At 54.9% G+C, this 18,164-nt stretch overlaps 8 protein-coding genes across 8 annotated transcripts; 5 read left to right on the forward strand and 3 right to left on the reverse strand.

Annotated features, from left to right (window-relative positions):
• Positions 1 to 1,209: 1,209 nt before the first annotated feature.
• Positions 1,210 to 1,996, forward strand: AYL99_03132 (hypothetical protein; the record flags this gene model as incomplete). Its single annotated transcript, XM_018834648.1, has 2 exons — positions 1,210 to 1,263; positions 1,316 to 1,996. The coding sequence occupies 2 exons, from the start codon at positions 1,210 to 1,212 to the stop codon at positions 1,994 to 1,996; spliced, it is 735 nt and encodes a 244-aa protein (XP_018697272.1).
• A 229-nt stretch (positions 1,997 to 2,225) lies between these two features.
• AYL99_03133 (hypothetical protein) lies at positions 2,226 to 4,871 on the reverse strand (the record flags this gene model as incomplete). Its single annotated transcript, XM_018834649.1, has 4 exons — positions 2,226 to 2,915; positions 2,965 to 3,189; positions 3,240 to 4,650; positions 4,699 to 4,871. The coding sequence occupies 4 exons, from the start codon at positions 4,869 to 4,871 to the stop codon at positions 2,226 to 2,228; spliced, it is 2,499 nt and encodes an 832-aa protein (XP_018697273.1).
• A 1,660-nt stretch (positions 4,872 to 6,531) lies between these two features.
• On the reverse strand, positions 6,532 to 7,149 carry AYL99_03134 (hypothetical protein; the record flags this gene model as incomplete). The annotated part of the gene is made up of 1 exon (XM_018834650.1): positions 6,532 to 7,149. One exon carries the CDS (start codon positions 7,147 to 7,149, stop codon positions 6,532 to 6,534), a length of 618 nt encoding a protein of 205 aa, XP_018697274.1.
• A 1,024-nt stretch (positions 7,150 to 8,173) lies between these two features.
• On the forward strand, positions 8,174 to 9,863 carry AYL99_03135 (hypothetical protein; the record flags this gene model as incomplete). The annotated part of the gene is made up of 4 exons (XM_018834651.1): positions 8,174 to 8,195; positions 8,277 to 8,576; positions 8,648 to 9,071; positions 9,131 to 9,863. The coding sequence occupies 4 exons, from the start codon at positions 8,174 to 8,176 to the stop codon at positions 9,861 to 9,863; spliced, it is 1,479 nt and encodes a 492-aa protein (XP_018697275.1).
• Positions 9,864 to 10,585: 722 nt separating this feature from the next.
• AYL99_03136 (hypothetical protein) lies at positions 10,586 to 11,176 on the forward strand (the record flags this gene model as incomplete). The annotated part of the gene is made up of 1 exon (XM_018834652.1): positions 10,586 to 11,176. One exon carries the CDS (start codon positions 10,586 to 10,588, stop codon positions 11,174 to 11,176), a length of 591 nt encoding a protein of 196 aa, XP_018697276.1.
• Positions 11,177 to 11,520: 344 nt separating this feature from the next.
• AYL99_03137 (ubiquinone biosynthesis monooxygenase COQ6) lies at positions 11,521 to 13,287 on the forward strand (the record flags this gene model as incomplete). Its single annotated transcript, XM_018834653.1, has 2 exons — positions 11,521 to 11,722; positions 11,828 to 13,287. 2 exons carry the CDS (start codon positions 11,521 to 11,523, stop codon positions 13,285 to 13,287), a joined length of 1,662 nt encoding a protein of 553 aa, XP_018697277.1.
• Positions 13,288 to 13,618: 331 nt separating this feature from the next.
• On the reverse strand, positions 13,619 to 16,298 carry AYL99_03138 (hypothetical protein; the record flags this gene model as incomplete). Its single annotated transcript, XM_018834654.1, has 2 exons — positions 13,619 to 15,595; positions 15,645 to 16,298. The coding sequence occupies 2 exons, from the start codon at positions 16,296 to 16,298 to the stop codon at positions 13,619 to 13,621; spliced, it is 2,631 nt and encodes an 876-aa protein (XP_018697278.1).
• A 503-nt stretch (positions 16,299 to 16,801) lies between these two features.
• On the forward strand, positions 16,802 to 17,985 carry AYL99_03139 (hypothetical protein; the record flags this gene model as incomplete). Its single annotated transcript, XM_018834655.1, has 3 exons — positions 16,802 to 16,896; positions 16,955 to 17,505; positions 17,558 to 17,985. The coding sequence occupies 3 exons, from the start codon at positions 16,802 to 16,804 to the stop codon at positions 17,983 to 17,985; spliced, it is 1,074 nt and encodes a 357-aa protein (XP_018697279.1).
• Between the last annotated feature and the right edge of the window lie 179 nt (positions 17,986 to 18,164).

An 18,164-nucleotide genomic window follows, 5' to 3' on the forward strand; every position in this document is an offset into this window, starting at 1 on the left:
AGGTTTGAATGAGACGGTTGCGCATTTCCCATCGACTCCCAACTCTCACGTGTCTCTCCGTCTCCCTGTGCCCTCTCGAGGTTTAGTGTTGAGTAACGTGATCAACCACTACCGAAGGCCGACTGCGTGGTGTCTGGGGTAGATACGAATGGGATGACTTGGGGCCTAGAATCGATCTGGTGAAAGGGTAGTTGACTTACCCGGATCCCTGGAACTCAACCCCAGGAAGAAACAGATCTCATACCAAACTTTCCGGGAGCCCACACAAGCAAAATACTCAACATCCCACAAACACCCGCCCTCCCTCCTCAAGCATCTGGCCTGAAGCTATCCACACCATCTCGCACCTCTTAGCCTACGAGCCCACGAGCCCACGAGCCCACGAGCCCATGAGCCCCCTGCCTGATGTTACCTTTCCCAATGAGGCTGTTAGTTCGGCAGGATCATCCAGGCAGGTCGCCCCTCCAGAGAACCTTCAAGCCTTAGGGCTCTACTCACGCTACCCAAGACGCGCTTCGGGCTCACCAGGCCGAACTCAGGATTATACAGCCACAGCACAGAATGGCTTAGTCATTCATCAGGTGAAACAGTAGCAAGATGCTCAGGTCTGGAAGCGGGAATGGATCTTGGAAAGGGCGAGATTCGACGCTGAGTATCTTGGTATTTGGTGCTTTCACTGATTTGTTTTTGCGGGGGGGTCAAATGATCTCGCTCGAAAAGGTCAAAAAGAGATGCAGGACTAAACAGTCACGGCATGCGCAGCAGATCCTCAAAGCTTAGTCTAGCAACCTTCGCTTCGTTCGTTACCTACCCTGGCATTTCACGTATCAATAGTGTTTAATAATTGTTCCGTCCGGCTGTTTATATAGCTAGTAAAAACCCCGATATGAATTTGATGTGGTTGGATTCTGCCGAGGATCAAGCAAAAACGAGATTGTACGAACGCGCTGCTAAAAACGCCGCCCAGAGTCATTCCCGGCATCATATATCACCAGCAGCAGTGCCAGATATAAAAATACAGTCATCTGTCTCTGCCTGGGGTTGTTTTACTTGCTTTTGACCAAGAAGACCTGTGTGTGTGTTCTTGCTTCACACAGAGATATATCTCCCCTCGAGGAATTGGATCTCCTGTGTCTCGACTCGACACGACTTACCCCCCAAAAAGGAGGATTTGATTGATTGATCGATTCAATTGGTGAACTTCTAATCATGTTCTACGAACCAGGCAAGACCGAGCACAACCTGCCATACGATCCGTTCAAGGTCAGTCTTCTTCCCCCTCTCCTCTCCTCTACTGCTCACTCTCATCGCACAGGCCTGCGTCATCCCGCGCCCGATCGGCTGGATCAGCACCGTGTCGCCCGAGTCAACCTCATCCTCATCCTCGTCGCGAACAGCCAACCTCGCGCCCTTCAGCCAGTTCAACAACCTGACGTTCGACCCGCCGTTCGTCATGTTCTCGGCGAACCAGACGCCGGACGCCGCGCAAAAGGACACGGTGCGCAACGCCGAGGCCACCGGCGTCTTCTGCTGGCAGCTGGCCACCTGGGACCTGCGCGAGGCCGTCAACGTCACCGCCGAGCAGGTCCCCTACGGCGTCGACGAGTTCGAGCGCGCCGGCCTGGCCAAGGAGTGGTCCACCCGCCTCGCCACCCCCGTGCCCATGGTCCAGGCCTCCCCCGTCAGGTTCGAGTGCGAGTACCACTCGACGCTGCGCTTGCCCGGGAATCCGCCCATGGGCACCGTCGACGTGGTCATCGGGAAGGTCGTGGGCATTCACATCGACGACCGGGTCTTGACCGAGGACGGGAAGATCGATGTGGCCAAGACACAACCCATTGCGAGGTGTGGCTATTATGACTATGCCGTCGTCCGCGAGACGTTCGAGATGATTATCCCTGGCACCACCGAAGCCATCCGCTACGGCATGGAAGGCAATGTGAAGAAGCACGCAGCTGCCAGAGACGCGGCCAACAAGATGGGCGTCAGTGAGTAAGGCCCACCATGATAGGGGATACATCCTCAACCATACCGTCCCCTAATCTTCAAGAGGAGAGCTCTCTATTCACATATCATGCTATCCTGATGCAATGTACTGCCGGGTTTGGCGCAACTATGGCCACTTGGTTCCAAAACGAAGGTCTGTGCCAATAAGACATGCTTCCCCTAGCAGATAGCTGTAGTTTCGCGCAGCTGAGCACTCGGCTTAATGTCCCTCCTCCCCATCAAACAATGCCCTTGCACAGACGTTCGTCCTCCTCCAGCGTTTCAGAGAGGTCTGTGGACGTCGCTGTCTTGTGGGTTTGTCCTGAACCACTGTCCTGGGACATTTCGCTTCCTGCAGACCATTTGCTTTCGACTGTAGTCGATCTCCTTCGACTCAACATGCATTGGTTCAGGCTCTCCATTTCCGTGTCCGAACTTCGACCTGGTAGACGCTTCAATCGAAGGGATTTGGTAGTATGTTCACGTGCAGATTTGGGTTCCAGCTCCGTGGTCGGATTATGCGTGGTGCTCGGACCACTGGCTTTGCGAGGGACGAATCTTTTCAAGACCTCAGCAGCTCTTGCTAGCTTATCTTCCTCTGTATCACGACCAATTGGTTGTGAAGTCCTTCCAAGGCCGGCACAGTTGTTCCGATTCAGGCTATGCTCATCAGCCCCAGTGGTGTTGGCCACCCCACATTGTCCGGCATATCCATCACCAAAGCTAGATGGCTCTCGGTCGTCTCCAAAGGGACAGGACCCGTACTCATCTGTATGCAGTTCGTAAGAGGTTCTGGCCGAGGGGCGTGTGGACAAAGGCAACGGAACGGATGCTGGAGACGGTGTTCTCGGTGCGCCAGGGAGCGGTGGCCAGGGACATGGTTCGACCTTGAAGCTGCCCCAGTTTTCAGTATACCCTTCCCTCTCGATCTATGCATTGTTAGCAATTGCTTGGCTACTGCGGTGAATGAAATCTAACCTCAGCATCCTCAGGATACAAGAAAGCCCCGCCATCTGGTTCGCTCTCCGTCATAGTTGCCGCCACCGACGTTATCCTCTCGTATCTTCCCATCCGAGGGCCAGGGAAGAGAGGGGAAGGCTGTCTCGATTGGTTGTTTGGGTACGGTCTATCCCCCCGAAGGGCGAGCTCAGCGACCCAGGGTGGGTTGTTAAGAAAGGCCTCGGGCATATACAGGTATGGGTCCTAAAATAGATCAGCGTACTGTCGAGGCTAGAGCACTGATTCTCACTCACTTCATCGGAGGTCGAACGCTGATATTTCTTTCTCTTCCGTGACTCTGGGCTTACCTCACCAGCAGTTCTAGGCGGTGAAAGCTGCTGAATCGGACTCCATTCTGCAGCAGAATCTGGCAACGGAGTAATGGCTGCTCCTGCACGGGTGTTTTCTTGTAAATTCGCCTTCGAGTCTGAAGCTTTGTCCGCATCACGAGAATTAAGGGATCTATAGCGTTCCGGATGCTTAAACCGGAGACGAATATCTTCGTGAGTTGGGCCTTCGTTCCACCTCTCCTCATCTTCACCTGTGCTCAGGGATGAAACCGCCACAGCAACTGATTGTCCATCGGAGTAATCCGAGTCTGTATCGTCTCGGGCAGCAGCTGGCCCATCGGCTTTGAGCGTGTTTGCGGCCTCGGTGAACAATTCAAACGGACTGATCTCGCAGGAGAGCTTTGGCTCGTTCGAACCCTCATCCTGTTTGGCTGCTTTCGACACTAAACTCAAGCGAGAGGCTGCCACTGGGGCTCTCGTGGAATTGCCTTGAGGCAAATTCTGCACTTTCTGATCGTTAGCGGCGAAGTCTCTGTCAATGACAATGTCCGCGGATCCACAAGCTTCTGTTCCTTTGATCGTCAACTGGTTATCGTACTCTTGGAGCATAGTCCGCCTAATTTCCAGGTCGCGCTCATCATTTGGATCTCTAAAAGGTTTCTCCACGGCGGCAGTCGCTCCCCGTAAAGGCAACGGAAGTTCTGACAGAGGGGTGCTAACAGATGCGACTTCCTGCAGCTCGTCCTCGGTGATGGACGTCTGAGCTTCAGCCATCGCCTGGCGGAAATTGATAGTAGAGTTCAGTACTCGCGGCTGAGGAGGCCTGGCGGTCGGGATCAGATGTGGGTGATCATTCCCAAAGAATTGCATGAGAGGTGTGCTCGCTAGCTGAACGGGAGGCAGGGACGGTGTCGCTCTCGGGATGTCGATGGGCGAAGATCGGGGTTCATCCTCGATGATTGATTTCCCAGGCTTGAATCTGACCGACTTCTTCGGACTGACACTCTTCCCTGGGGATATTTTGCCGTCCTCACCCTGTGAGCTGGTCTTATTCTCCTTGTAAAACAATGAAGTCGGAGCTCGAATAGCGTCAGCCAGCGTTTCCAGGAAGGTCTTTGGAGGTGATCCAGCTGGAGAGGAGCCTGAACACTTGCTACTGGGAGTGCCGCGGCTCAACTTCGACAATCGGGAGAGAGAGGAGGCGGCTGACATCTTCAGAGGATGGGGGCTTGGTGTCCGATAGTACCGCTTGGATTTGTCCGCAACAGAAGAGCGTTGGTCAGCACTAAAAGGGTCGTGATCGGGATTCGAGGCATCGTAGTCGGAGTACAGTTCTTGTCCGAGGACATGATGCTGAGGTTTGGTTGACGAGAGGCTGCAGCCACTGTCAGCGGCCGATTTATCTCTTAGAGTCCAGACTTACCTCGGATTACCTCTCTTTCTGACGGAGCCGATGAGAGATGTTAAGCTCTTGCGTGGAGTCAGGCTAGGGACGGTTGCTGAGCGACCTCTTGGTGATGGCGAAGGAGTCTTGTGTTCCTCTGGCTGCTGAACCGTTTCATTGACCGTGCGCCGTCGCAAGCTGGGAAACGGCATCGTCGATTAAGTAGATACACATGCGGATACAACAATGAGAACGAAGTGTCGGCGTCGCCAAATCCTCGAAAAGAGAAAGGCGTAGAGTTGAGAAAGTGTCCAAGGACTGTTTGTTTGGACCCGAGCAGTGGTCAGAGGTTGCGGCAGCTTCCAGTGAGCAGGCACCGAGGAGGAGGGTGACGCCGGTGCCAAAGAGGAAAGTCTGAAGGTGAAGGGGTGGGAAAGAAGGGCTCGTGGTCCTTCTGCAATTTGGGTCGTACGGAAGCAACTGGTGAGATTTTCAGATGAAAGAAACAGGAGGTTGAGACTCTCCCACATTGAGGGCGCAGTCTGTTCCGAGGTAGACGTCTTCCACAATTGTTGTTTCACTTATCGACCACGCAGCACTGAGGCTCTGGAGCATTCCATTGCAGTGATAGTGATACTGCTTTCCTTGGACACTCAGTTCCAATGTCGTCTGCCTTCTCGTCGCTCAAATTCCCACAACGATCACAGGTCCATTCACTGAGGCCTCGTGCCAGCCATGAGTCCCACGGCACAACTTCTACCTCTAGCTTTGCATGGACCAGAAGCCCTTTCGCTGAATGCCAGCCCATGGTCTGCGTTTCCGTCCCCTCTGAGGTCCTCATCAAGCCTGAAGCAATTTGCCACAGCGAAGGTTCCGCCTCACAGTTCGAGCTCGACTTCAATGCTTGCTGGGACAGAGCTGCAAATGAGAACACCGTCATCTCCCTCTAAGACCCCGTCGATTTCTCCCTTCAAGAGCTTGACTTCACACGTTCCACACGCACCAGATCGACAGCCATAGTCAGGACTCAGCCCAGACTTTTCTGCTAGTTGCAGCAGTGACAAACGATCTTTTGCCAGCCACTTGACCGTCATGTTGGATTTGCGGAACGTGACGCTGGCCTCTTCGATGTCCTGCATGGTGATTATCCTGTGGGCTGTCGAGTGTTGATTTTGTGGACGGGCTTCTCCTTCAGGATTTTCCCAATCGCTCTGTCGCAAAGGTTCAAACGCGTTGGGCGTGGGTGATATGAGTCAATGGACCCGGCAAAGCCATGCACAATCACAAAATAAGTTCAACAAGACCGATGTTGTGCCTTTGATGAGAGTCAAATGGGAAAGAAATGACAGTTGGTATACGGATCGCCATCAGCAGTAAGCTCGTGTTGGCCTCCTTGGGCTAGTGAGGCTTAGCCGAGTATCTCGGTGTTCTCCATGCGTCGCCAATGGGATATATTTCGCCACAACCACTGTCGATGCCAACCTGTAGGAGACAATGCTCTACCCGCGGCTGAGATATCAGGCTACGTGCATTAAATTAGGTACAAGAGAAGGGCACATGAACTGAAATTGGGAGAAGGGAAAGCCTGTCGCGCCTGAAGGTGCCTCCACCCCCCTAACGCCCTGGTCCTCGTCATCGCGACAGGCGAGGAATTCTGTATGCGAATGCGGTGAGAATCAATGTCTCTTCATCGACTCCAACACGGACTGCACGTTGGCGAAGCTTAATTCTTCTATTGTTTCGCGCCACAGCTTCTCGGTGACAGCTTTTCCTTCGGGGGTGTATAGCATGGTCGCAAACCTCAATTTCCCTCACGTCAGCAAAGAAGGAATACGAAAAACAGCGAGATCGGGACCGGCAGGGGAAGGAAGCTCACGGTTTGATTTGCCAGCCCATTGTGAAGCATCCATGGGACTCCTTTCCTTTGAGCAGACAGGCATCGAGGTACGTCGAAGCGCCATCTCGGGTACTTCTGGCGGTGAGTGCGGCAAATATGTTCTGAAAGGCCACCAACAGCCCCGGTGCATCTCGTGCGAGCTTCGTGCCCTTGACAAAGCCAGGATCCACGAGGTTCACAACGACGTCGTCGGCCGACACATAGTCCACAAGTTTCCAGAGGAACATGTGCGCCAACACCTTGGATGTATTATACGTTTCGCTAATGTTGAAAGCCTTGGGATCATCGAACGACGGGAGCAGCGGGGTCTTGTCTCTGTTGGGAAATTTCGCAGTGAGAGAGAGCGCTGCATTGACGATCGTCAGGCGGCCAGGTGTTCTTTCTGGGGCCTTGCTCTTCAAGACAGGAAGCATCAGCATAGCAAGGAGCACCGTCGAGAGGTAGTTGATTTGAAAGATCTCCTCATGGCCAGTGCTAGGCACGGTAGTGAAGTTGTAAGTCCACCTGCCAGCATTGAGAATGACGATATCGAGACGTGACAGATCGGACTCAGCGCGTTGGACAAACGCTTGAATGGATTCATAAGAGGCCATGTCCAGTTTCCAAACATCAATGGTCGCCCGAGGATATGAGGCATGGAGATTCTTAGCTGCTTCCGCCCCTCTCTCTGGAGAACGGACGGCCAGGATCAGACGTGAGAGGTTGAAGGAGAGGAGTTGACGGGCGCTCTCCAAACCCAAGCCTGGATATATTTGTTAGCAAGCATTAACACTAGCTCAGCGTGACCACGGTCATGGTGTGCCCTGGAGATAGGATAGGATCCAAGTAGAAGAAAGTCTTGCCTGCATTGCCTCCTGTAATAATGACTACTTTTCCGGAGAGGTCGGTTCCCTCTGGTGGGTACTGGGGTTTGGAACGGAACTGGTTCCTGATGAAAAGCCTTGGGAAGAACGGGGTGGTTATAGGTGGCAAGTCTCTGGAGGAGGGCATGATGAACGGATTCTACGTCAGATGGAGTGAGCCAATGAGAATGAGATTGCAAAACTTGGGTCGTAAGAGAGGGACTGTGAGACTTCAGTTATATAGAAATATATATCTACACGATCTTCCCCTTACGCGATGATGACCTCGGCGCCGAGTTGACAACATTCCGGACGATGAAACAAAGAAAGATGTCACTTGACGGTGGACTAAGACAAGGTCGATCCCATCGAGACGGATACTGCTATGGCTACACAAGGGGATTGATGCGATGGCGAGGCTCGGTAATTTAATAGTTATGCCACCCAGTTCCCAAAGCGGTTTAGATGAACGAAGCTATACCTGAAGTAGCAAATGATCTATGCATGAGGTTCTCCGCCTGGAAACAAACTCCAACCCACCACACAGCCCCGACTCAAGACGCACAGTCCAGGCGCATGCTCGACATCGACGGGATTTGTCCTCGCCACCATTTCCAATTCCTAGACCAGAAAGAGAAAGCAATACGTCGTCACTTTGGGAAAACAGTCACCCCCCCGACTTGCATCTTGCGAGGCACACTTGATCTGATCACATCACAATTTCGCTGAACTCGACATCATACGTACCTGCATGGTTCCTGCGAATACTTCCAATATGCCACAGCGAGACTCGCCGGGTAAGTCTCCGGTGCGACCGACAAGACTGTCCATTTCATTTGAGACCCTCTGGGCCTAATTCTGACTTCCCCCTTGCACAGCCGGCTTGACATTCATTATCACGGCCGGCGTGTCGAAGAAAGATGATCCCCAAACACGCAAACTCATAAGGAGCCATGTAATGCGAGGGAAAAATCTGGGCAAATCTCGCCGGGCCAGGCCCACAGATGGGCCCCAAACTCCCCTGCCCTGGGACGCTGAAGTTTGGGACCCCTCTGAGCGTGGCCAAGTAACGACAGCGCCCTCGTCCTCGATAATTCCGAAAAAAGTCGGGTCAGAGTGGTCATTTACCCAGCTCGCAGCCGAAATAGAGCCGGCTGCAATCGCGGATATCTTGACCTGTAGGTGCATCTTGCGCATAGGGATCAATGCTCTGAAGTTTGGGTGCTTACTGCATGACGGGGAAATCCAGATTCTTCTCTCGCACGACAAGCGACGGTGCCATTGGAGCAATGCATTGCTTTCAACAACAAAGAGAGGGTCCTCGTTGGCCCTATGGCATCTGATGCTGCCTTCCTGCACGCTACTGCGCTGGGAACCCATGCATACGTCGAATTAATGCGAGGCCGTGGAGATCAAAATGCCCTCCAAACCATGTCACCACATTTCCCCAAGGCGCTTCAGCTTCTCCGCGAGCGTCTGGACTCGACAGACGAGGAACTGAAAATCGCCAATCCCACGATGATGGTGGTCATTGCTCTTGCACTTTACGCTCGCATGATTGGCGACTATGACATGGCGAAGAATCACATGGAAGGCCTTCGCGAGATTATCAATTGCAGAGGAGGAATTATCACCATCATTCCCAAGACAAGACTTGCGATGGAAATTTTCAGGTATGGAAGCCCTTTCGACGCCGTGGCAATGCTACCCTAATGCCGAACTGTTTGCGTAGATGTGATATAGGGCTAGCGATCGAGACGGATTCTAGGCCTACTTTCTTTTCGACCAGGCCGTCTGGTGAGCCCTTTAGACCGTTCCCAGCCCAGATGTCCGCACCCATTCCTAAGGCAACCGATATGAGGACTTGCTTCTCTTACTCGGAGCAATTCCTCAGCGCCATCAACGACGATCTGGCTGCTGTCTGGAGAGCTCTGAAGGGACTTTGCCTGCAGCTCAACCGCGCCGCCAGGACGAAACGCAAACTCCCCGAAGAATTTCTGCTCGAGTCCACTGCTTCAGTCATGTATCGTCTTCTTCATATGAGCTTTGCCACTGGTACTCTGGATGCAGCCATCCGGCTCGGACTACTAGCATTCTCGTCACAGGTCTGTCTGCAACTACCCGACTTCAGGGTACGAAGGACATCCTTGTCCTCTGCCTACCAAGAATGCCTTTTCGCACTCGACATGCTAGAAGAGCAATGGCCGCCACTGTTGCTTTGGCTGCTTATCGTCGGCGGCGTTGCAGTGGTCGATGAGGCTGGTGGTACTTGGCTGAAGCCTTGGTTGAAGTCGACCATTGAACGATGTGGAGTTGATTCATGGACCAGTTTTCAGGAGATGATGGACTCGTTGATGTGGATTGGCCTGGTATTCGATAAACCTGCCAAGGACGTCTTCTACTCGGCGATATCTCCATCAGACGCGCCGGAAACTGGGAGTTCATCAAGTACTTCATTAGACTAGCGACTGCAATGCTCTTGGAGGCACAGAAACAGATCGATGGAGACGTTGAGGCTGATAAAGGAGGTGGTTGATACACAAACACGGCAAATTCGCCAAGACTATCGTTTCGGATCGATTCGAGCTTCGACTGGCATATGCAAGTTTGAAAATGTCTGTATCCTAATGTATTATCCGCGTTGGGACTCTGACCTTCAGTCGCCAGATACGCAGGTCATGGGGCCTTTAATCTAATGGCGATGCATCGGCAGCCGGCGCCTCTCCAGTCCTTGATATGAGCTCTCTACGCGTCCGGGGTCATCTCCCCAGGTTGACCTCTGTCCATCCACTGCTGTCGAAAAACGAGACTTTACACCGTAAGATCACAATGGCGACGTCGTTATCTTTACTCCAATTGACCCTGTCAAGCAACTGAGCTTCAGCGACTTTGTCGCGGTTCGAGCCGCGACTTTTCTTTGCTGCATAAAAATCTTGGCCTCCGTCGACGCCGAAACTTGCAGGGAGCATGTCTCCCGACACCAGCCCACGCAAAGACGGCAAATGCTCGCGCAATTGCGAGACGATACAGCTCAAAGACGACGGCGCAAGATTCCCAGACCAAAGAAGCCGGTGCTGGGGCAGATCCGGCACTGTCGAGTGATTCCTCCCGTTCTCGACGACTCGCCTCCGAGAACACGACGAGCAGCGAGAGAGGCCCTAATGCCCAGTCGCAAATGAGGTGGTCAATGCCTCTTCGAGAGAGAGTCAAAGGTTTGATGCGCCATGTGCCCCATCCTGTCGCCGTCATCACCTCGACCGACACATCCGTCAATGCGAACGGCGATCCTTCCGCGTGGCGGGGTGCGACGGTATCTTCATTCAACACTGTGACACTAGATCCCACACCAATTGTTTCTTTCAACATCAAGCAGCTCTCTTCGACATACGAGGCCATCAGGGCGTCGGGCCTTTTCAACGTTCACCTGTTCCTCTGCGACCACATGGGACAGAAAATCGCGGAGAAATTTGCGCGCGGCAACGCGTTTTCACCTTTTCACCGAAAAGATGGAAGTCTGGCTTCGTTTGCGCGGTGGCGGTCGGATGCAGCGCCGGCATTGCGGCCCAATTCACCCCCGATCATCCAGTATTTCCCCAAGTTCCAGATACGGTGCCGGCACCTGCCGGACAAGGCAGTGGAGATTGGAGACCACATGGTACTTTTTGGCGAAGTTGAGCATGTGTACGATAGATTGGAGGGCGTGGGGGACTCGGATGTCTGTTTGTACTACGTGAATGGCCGCTATGCCCAGGGCCCTCTTGGATTTACCCACCGGTGATGAAACAGAGGGCACCCGCAAAGCAGCCTATGATTGTACCTGCAGGAGCAATCGGAATTGAGGCAACTGGATACCAGGACGAGCAGTGCAGAGTCTTGTAATAAAACCCCGATGTATATTGTATATAACTAGTTGTATACTTGTGAATTGGTGCCGGCTGTGGTCATCCGCTTCACATCGATCGTGATTGGTCCAAATCTCACTTCCCCAACCTCAACCGTCGTTTCTCACTTCTTCATCGACACCAATTATTTAACTATTCATTCCATCGACTTTTGTGATAGAACGAGCTCCTTTATTGGTTCTAATCGGCTCCAGACGTTACAGTCCTGGCGCTCAGCAAGATGCCGGCGAAATTGCCCGTGGCCGACACCCGCTTCATCTGCGTGCAATGCCGGAAAACCCTGAGCAGCTCAGCCCGACGGCGACGACTCGTATCCACCAATGCATTCTCAGCATCAGCAGCATCGTCATCAACTCCTGAGGTCTTCGATATCGTGACCGTCGGCGGCGGACCAGCTGGCCTCGCCCTCCTCGCAGCGTTGAGTCCGTTGTTCCCTTCCTCCTACCTCGCTGTCTGTCTGTCACGAACAGCAACAGGAAGAAATGGGTTGGACAGCTAAGCTAACCGGGCTTTTTCTTTTTCTCCAGAGTCATCGCCCATCACATCCCATCTGAAAACGGCACTGATCGAGACCCAAGACCTGTCCAAGCTGCGCCAATGGAGCTCGTCGGAAGACCGGTACTCGAACCGCGCCAGCAGCTTGACCCCCTCGTCGATGTCGTTCCTCGAGAAGGAGGCGGGCGCGTGGGACCACGTCGACCAGTCCCGCGTGCAGGCCTACGACGAGATGCAGGTCTGGGACGCCTCCAACGACGCCTCCATCCAGTTCGACTGGACGGCCGAGACCAGCAAATATAACGCGCCGCCGCGGACCGTGGCCACCATGACCGAGAACGCCAATCTGACGCGAGCCCTCCTGGAACGCATCGCCCAGCTCGGGGCCGAAGCGTCCCTGTTCTCCAGCACCAGCGTCGCGTCCATTACGAACGGCGACGACGACCCCAACGGCCTCAACCTGTCCACCTGGCCGGTGTTGCGGCTTGAATCAAAACCGGCCCCTCAGGCCCCGTCATCGTCACCATCACGTCCGTCCACCATCGCAGCCCGCCTGCTCGTGGGCGCCGACGGCTTCAACTCGCCCGTGCGCACCTTCGCCGGCATATCGTCGCACGGGTGGGACTACCACCGGCACGGCGTGGTGGCCACGCTCACCGTGCAACCCGCCGACACCGACATCAGCGCCAGTGCAGCTGAGGATTTCGACTTCGACCTCTTCTCGGCGGAGCCCCAGGCCAACCGCGCCACAGCGTACCAACGTTTCCTGCCCGACCTGGGCGGGCCCGTCGCCGTGCTGCCCCTCCCGAACAACCACGCCTCGCTCGTGTGGTCCACCACGCCCGCGAACGCCGCCTACCTGAAGTCTCTACCGCCCGCCGCGCAACGGGCCATGATCAACGCCGCCCTGCGCCTGTCGCAGACTGACATCCAGTACATGTTCACGCTCCCTGCCGGCACCTCGTCGGATCCGGAGGGACAACAACACGAGGACGAACTCCAGTGGCGCCTCCAACACACGCCCGCCCCGAGCATCTCGCGCCCGGTCCCTCTCGTCACGTCCGTGCAGGAGAATACGCTCGCCTCGTTCCCGCTGCGCCTGCGCCACGCCACGTCCCTGACCGGCCCGCGGGTCGCGCTGGTCGGCGACGCCGCCCACACCATCCACCCGCTGGCCGGCCAGGGCCTGAACCTGGGCCTCGCGGACGCCGCGTGCCTGGCCGACACGGTGGCCTACGCCGTGCGCCACGGCATGGACATCGGCGACGGCTTCGCCTTGGAGCGCTACAACGCCGCGCGATTCGGCCGCGGGCTCGTCATGGCCGGCGGCGTCGACGCCCTGCACTGGACGTATCAGATGGGCAGTGGAAGTGGTGGTTCGGGCGGTATCGTGAGCAGCGTGCTCGCCCGTGCCAGGGGCCTGGGCATGAATGTCGTGGAATCGGGCCTTGTGCCCGGCTTGAAGAGTCTGATCATGAAGCAGGCCACTTAGGAGGGGAGATAGGAAGGAAGGAAGGAGAGTTAGTTGAATTGTACGTGGCTGCCGGAAAGAAGGCTGGCTATCCCCAGGGGTCTTCTTCCAGGGCGACCGTGATCAATGGGAATTACTTCTTTTCTTTCTTGTACAATAACTCTCGATTTGCAGAGAGGAGGAGGAGGAGGATGTTTTGGAGATTGTAAAGAACAGATGGCCATCCTCCCTGTGACACTAGCAGCCTGGGTATATCATACCAATGAATGCCCCTTTCCAAATCTTTCCCATCACCCATCACCCATTGACAAAATGCCGGTCCTTTCATGGATGGTGTGCACCCACCCCCAGATTAACCGTCCCCCAAGCCCCAAGCGCCCAACTCGACTCTCTCGTCTGTGAACATCTCTACTTGTAAAATCTCATCGTTCTGCCCCTCGATCCCGGCCCCCCCACTGCCCGGGCTACCCTGCGCCAACCGCTCCAGAACCAGCCACAGACCACTGGTGCCAGGCGCGCTCAGCGAGGGCTGCAGGTCTATGTCAACAATCCGGAGACCCGACGAGACACTGCTAAACTCTTCGTGGTCCATCTGGCTGGTGGCGAGAATCTGCTTGTATGGCCCTTGACCTCGCTCAAGGGTCATCTTGAAGAGGGAGGAATTCGCTTGCGCAGTGGTAACGGTTTCGTATCGCGCGACGAATGAGATTCGAGACAGCCTCGAGATCGCAAGAGGCGCGAGGAGGCGATTTGTGCCACCCGGAAACACGGCTGGGGTACTTTTGATGCTCAATCTGCCCGCCCCTTCCGCTGGCAGCTGATTCAAAGTTGTCCCACCGGCAGAGGAGTACAGGTCGAGGCAGAAATCTGAGCACTCGCCTTGGTCGAATGTAGAGCAGATGACTGTATAGTTGCCGGGTTCTAGCTGGGTTTCGACAACAGCACTCCCTCGTCGATAGTCTCCCGAATGGGCGAAGACATCCCGTGGGCGCAGTCGGGTAATCCTTGACCCGTTGCTGAATAGGACCAAGATTTTGACATTGATGTCGGGATCTGCTGCAGTGGCAGGCTTGCCCGATTCGACCAGTCTCAGAACTAGTGCAATCCTCTGCGCAGACGACAGGGACATTCGGAACTGGGGATTGGACAAGTAATTTGCTGAGTCCGAGTTTCCTCCAGCGTTCGACCTAGTCCAGGCGGAGCTGAGGCTGGCCTTCTGGGGATATGGCAGCCGTGCTTCTGATAGTGCGACCGGAGCTTTGGACAAAGCCGAAATTGTAAAGTTCATTTTCCCCCGAGGTAGATCTTGTGATATCAAAACTGCAGTGTAGGACGATCGCGCCGTAGCTTGGAACCTCAACAGGGTGTTGGGAGAGTCCACAAATGGCCCTCGTATCTTTGCACCTTCACTCGAGATGACCCTGTTGCCGTCACGGGCATATAAGTAGAGGGCGATATATCCATTTTCTTTTGTTGTCTCCTGTGTGTAGTCCCCGGTGCGGAAATGTCGCTGTAGTAGCAGCCACACTTCACCCGTGTCGGAAGCTGCCACTGAGAACTGGGGATTGTCGACAATCAAGTTGGCACTTGAAGTGGCATTGGCCTGGTCCCATGAGAAGTGGAGGTCTTCCCGGTGCGAAAACAGACCAGGGTTCCAGTTGAGATACATATTCTCAAAGTATTGAAAGACGCTGTTGAAGTCCACCCAAAATGTGCCTGGCATCATCTCGTCGTTCTCGGGCGTCGTGACCGAGGATCCTTCGTCGTTCCGGTTCGGGCGGCGTCTAGCTGCCCCCCGCCACACATCCCCATCCGCCCAGGGGTTTTTGACCAGCATCTCTTTGGCATGACCATCAGTAGATATGTCGAGGACCGCGTAGTCGTGTTCGGCTGCCAGACCGAGGTGCCTCTGCTCACGACGGGGTAATTTGCCGGTTCCAATAGTGACGAGAACATTTCCTCTTCGAAATTGGGCAATAATCTCTTCCCACAAGTGATCTGGCTCAACTTCTTCATCGTGAAGAAAGATTTGTTGGGGAATCCACCCGGTCAGCACGGCCAGATCCGTACCAGAGTTGCTCCCGGGAAAGTCGTAGCCACCACGGACCTTCAGATACGCTTTCTCAACCAGGGCCGGCCATAGCAATCGGGGATGTCGGCGGTCAATCACATGCAGGACTCGGCTGGTCTTGGAGGACGGCAGATAGTCGTCAATCTCCACCCTTCTCCAGCAACCATTGAAATATAACTTGAGAATATATTTTCCGTTAGGTGACAGTATCATGCGATCGGTCTCGTAGTCGAAAGGATGTACTACAGTGCGCAGGATCTGCGTCGGAGTCAGTGACGAGATGGTCTCTCAGAGCCCCCCATCCTACCTTTGGAAAGCCACGCTCGACCCTCGAAGTCAGAGCACAGAGGCTTGCAACCACCGAGCAGTCCGATGTCATATCCTGCACCAGGTCCATAGGCTCAGGCAAATACATGACGGCCCCGTGAGCGCCATTGTGACCATTGGGCTCGCTGTGCACCGATGGAAGTGCTTGCTGCGGTCGTTTCCAACCATCAAATGATTCCAGCTGGCCCGGAGACAGCGGCAGGGAACCCGAGTCTGTGAAGAGAGGGCCACCCTCACGAAGTGCAAATTCGTCCGCGGACGGTGGAGCTGTCCAAGGGTTGAACTTGAACCCATTCAATTTTCCGCTCTCCAGGAGGATGATTTTCTCTCTCGTGGTGAGCTCACGTTTCGAGATCGGTGGGTTGAGCAGCTCTCTTGACCCTCCCGCCGGGCCCGGTCTGTGCTGTTGTTCATCCTGGGCTGCCTTGAGCCGCTCGGCCCGGGCTAGGAGCTCGTTGAACCTGGCGTCGAACCTCTGCCGGTCAGACGGTTTGTCAGCGAGGCGAAGAGCCTGGAGGTACAGCTCAGCCGTCTTGACGGTGGCAGCCAGTACGGCCTTGCCGGTGGATTTGGACGGGATTGTCCTCTCGATGGAGCGTGCCTGCTCCTCGAGGCTGGAGAGGCTGTCACCCATGATGGCCTATTATAACCTAGGCAACTAGCTCGAGATAAAGGCACTCGCAGACGTCAGCGGGCCATGGGAAAATGTCGGAGGCGGGCCGGGATTCAAGGGATCCAAGGGAGAGTGGAAGATGGATGGACTGGCGGAATTGCCACTACCTCGGCTGGTTGAGATCGAAGCTGCCATGACCGAGCCACTCAAGTGATAAATCCCACTCAATCCATGTCCCACGGGGTTTTTTGGCATGCGAGATCGCCCATGGCTCTCGGGCAGATGAGGAATGATTGATCTAGTCCAATAATTACGCGACCATTCTTCTCTCTCTCTTTCTCTGCCATAATATCATCCCGCAGCTCCTCCAAACTCTGACGTTTTGAACCAGCCGAAAGAACCCCAGCTCCTCCTCCTCCCCTCGGACTGCCTATATCACCACGTAACCGTCGCCTCACCCCTCTCGGCTTCGTCCTCTCGTCAACTCCTTCTTTCACCCCCCAAGAGCCAGTCCAGACAAGACCATGACGAAACCCGGGGAGCTGGCGCCATGGGAGAGCGCCGTTGCAGGTGCAACCGGTGCTGTGCTCGCAAATGCGCTGGTCTATCCGCTTGATATGTATGGAATCTTCAGACGGGAAGATATAAGACACGCTACTAACTAACTGGGGCTGCAGTGTCAAGACCAGGTTACAGGTGCAGATAAAGAAGAAAGGTCATGTACACCAACACACCGCCGAGCACCACCACTACGACTCGACGTGGGACGCTATCAAGAAGATTGTCGACCATGAGGGTATCGTCGGCCTATACTCGGGCATCAATGGTGCTCTGATCGGTGTCGCATCCACCAACTTCGCCTACTTCTACTGGTACTCGGTGGTGCGGACGCTGTACACAAAATACCGAACTGCCCCCGGAGGACATCCTGGCACGGCCGCCGAGTTGTCGCTGGGTGCCGTCGCAGGGGCCATTGCGCAAATATTCACAATCCCCGTGGCCGTCATCACCACGCGGCAGCAGACACAACCCAAAGGCCACAAGAAGGGCCTGTTTGAGACGGGCAAGGAGGTCGTCCACAGCGAAGACGGGTGGACGGGACTCTGGAGGGGTCTCAAGGCCTCTCTCGTGCTCTGTGTCAATCCGGCCATTACATATGGCGCTTATCAGCGTCTGAAGGACATTATCTTCCCTGGTCGGGGTCGACTCCATCCCTGGGAGGCTTTCCGTAAGTCAGAAAAGATCATTGTTGAATACATTCGACTGACGCGCGTGGACAGTTCTTGGAGCAATCTCCAAGTCAATCGCCACGATCTGCACCCAGCCGTTAATCGTCGCCAAAGTCGGCTTACAATCCCGACCTCCCCCAGCTCGGGAGGGTAAACCCTTCAAGACCTTCACCGAAGTGATGGCATATATCATCGAGCATGAAGGCCCACACGCTCTTTTCAAGGGCATTGGCCCTCAACTCATGAAGGGTCTCATGGTGCAAGGGATTCTCATGATGACCAAGGAACGAGTCGAGCTGTTGTTCCTGTTACTCTTCTCCTACATCCGGGTCCTCAGGGAGAGGAAGCTCAAGGAGGCCGCCGCCAAGCTGAGGCAGAATGCGAAACCGTTGGCCGAGGGCCTCAAGAGCCGCGCCATGCCGGTCGCGGAGAATGTCCTGGAGAAGGCAAAGGCCAGTGTGCCCGCTACTCTAAAATAGGGGCACACGCGCCTGTTGTGGTGGATTGAGTGAGCCTTTTGGGATAGATCTTGATGGAAGGGGGGAGACACCGGGCCGGCCAAAGATCAGCATTTTACCAGAGAGTGCGTGTGTGCATGGCGTTCGTGTTGCGTCCAGGATCCGTACGGGCTTGGTCTATGTTTGGGATGATGATTCCT

Source organism: Fonsecaea erecta (genome assembly GCF_001651985.1).
Source record: "Fonsecaea erecta strain CBS 125763 chromosome Unknown Scaff2, whole genome shotgun sequence".
In the NCBI taxonomy this organism is placed as follows: Eukaryota; Fungi; Ascomycota; class Eurotiomycetes; order Chaetothyriales; family Herpotrichiellaceae; genus Fonsecaea; species Fonsecaea erecta.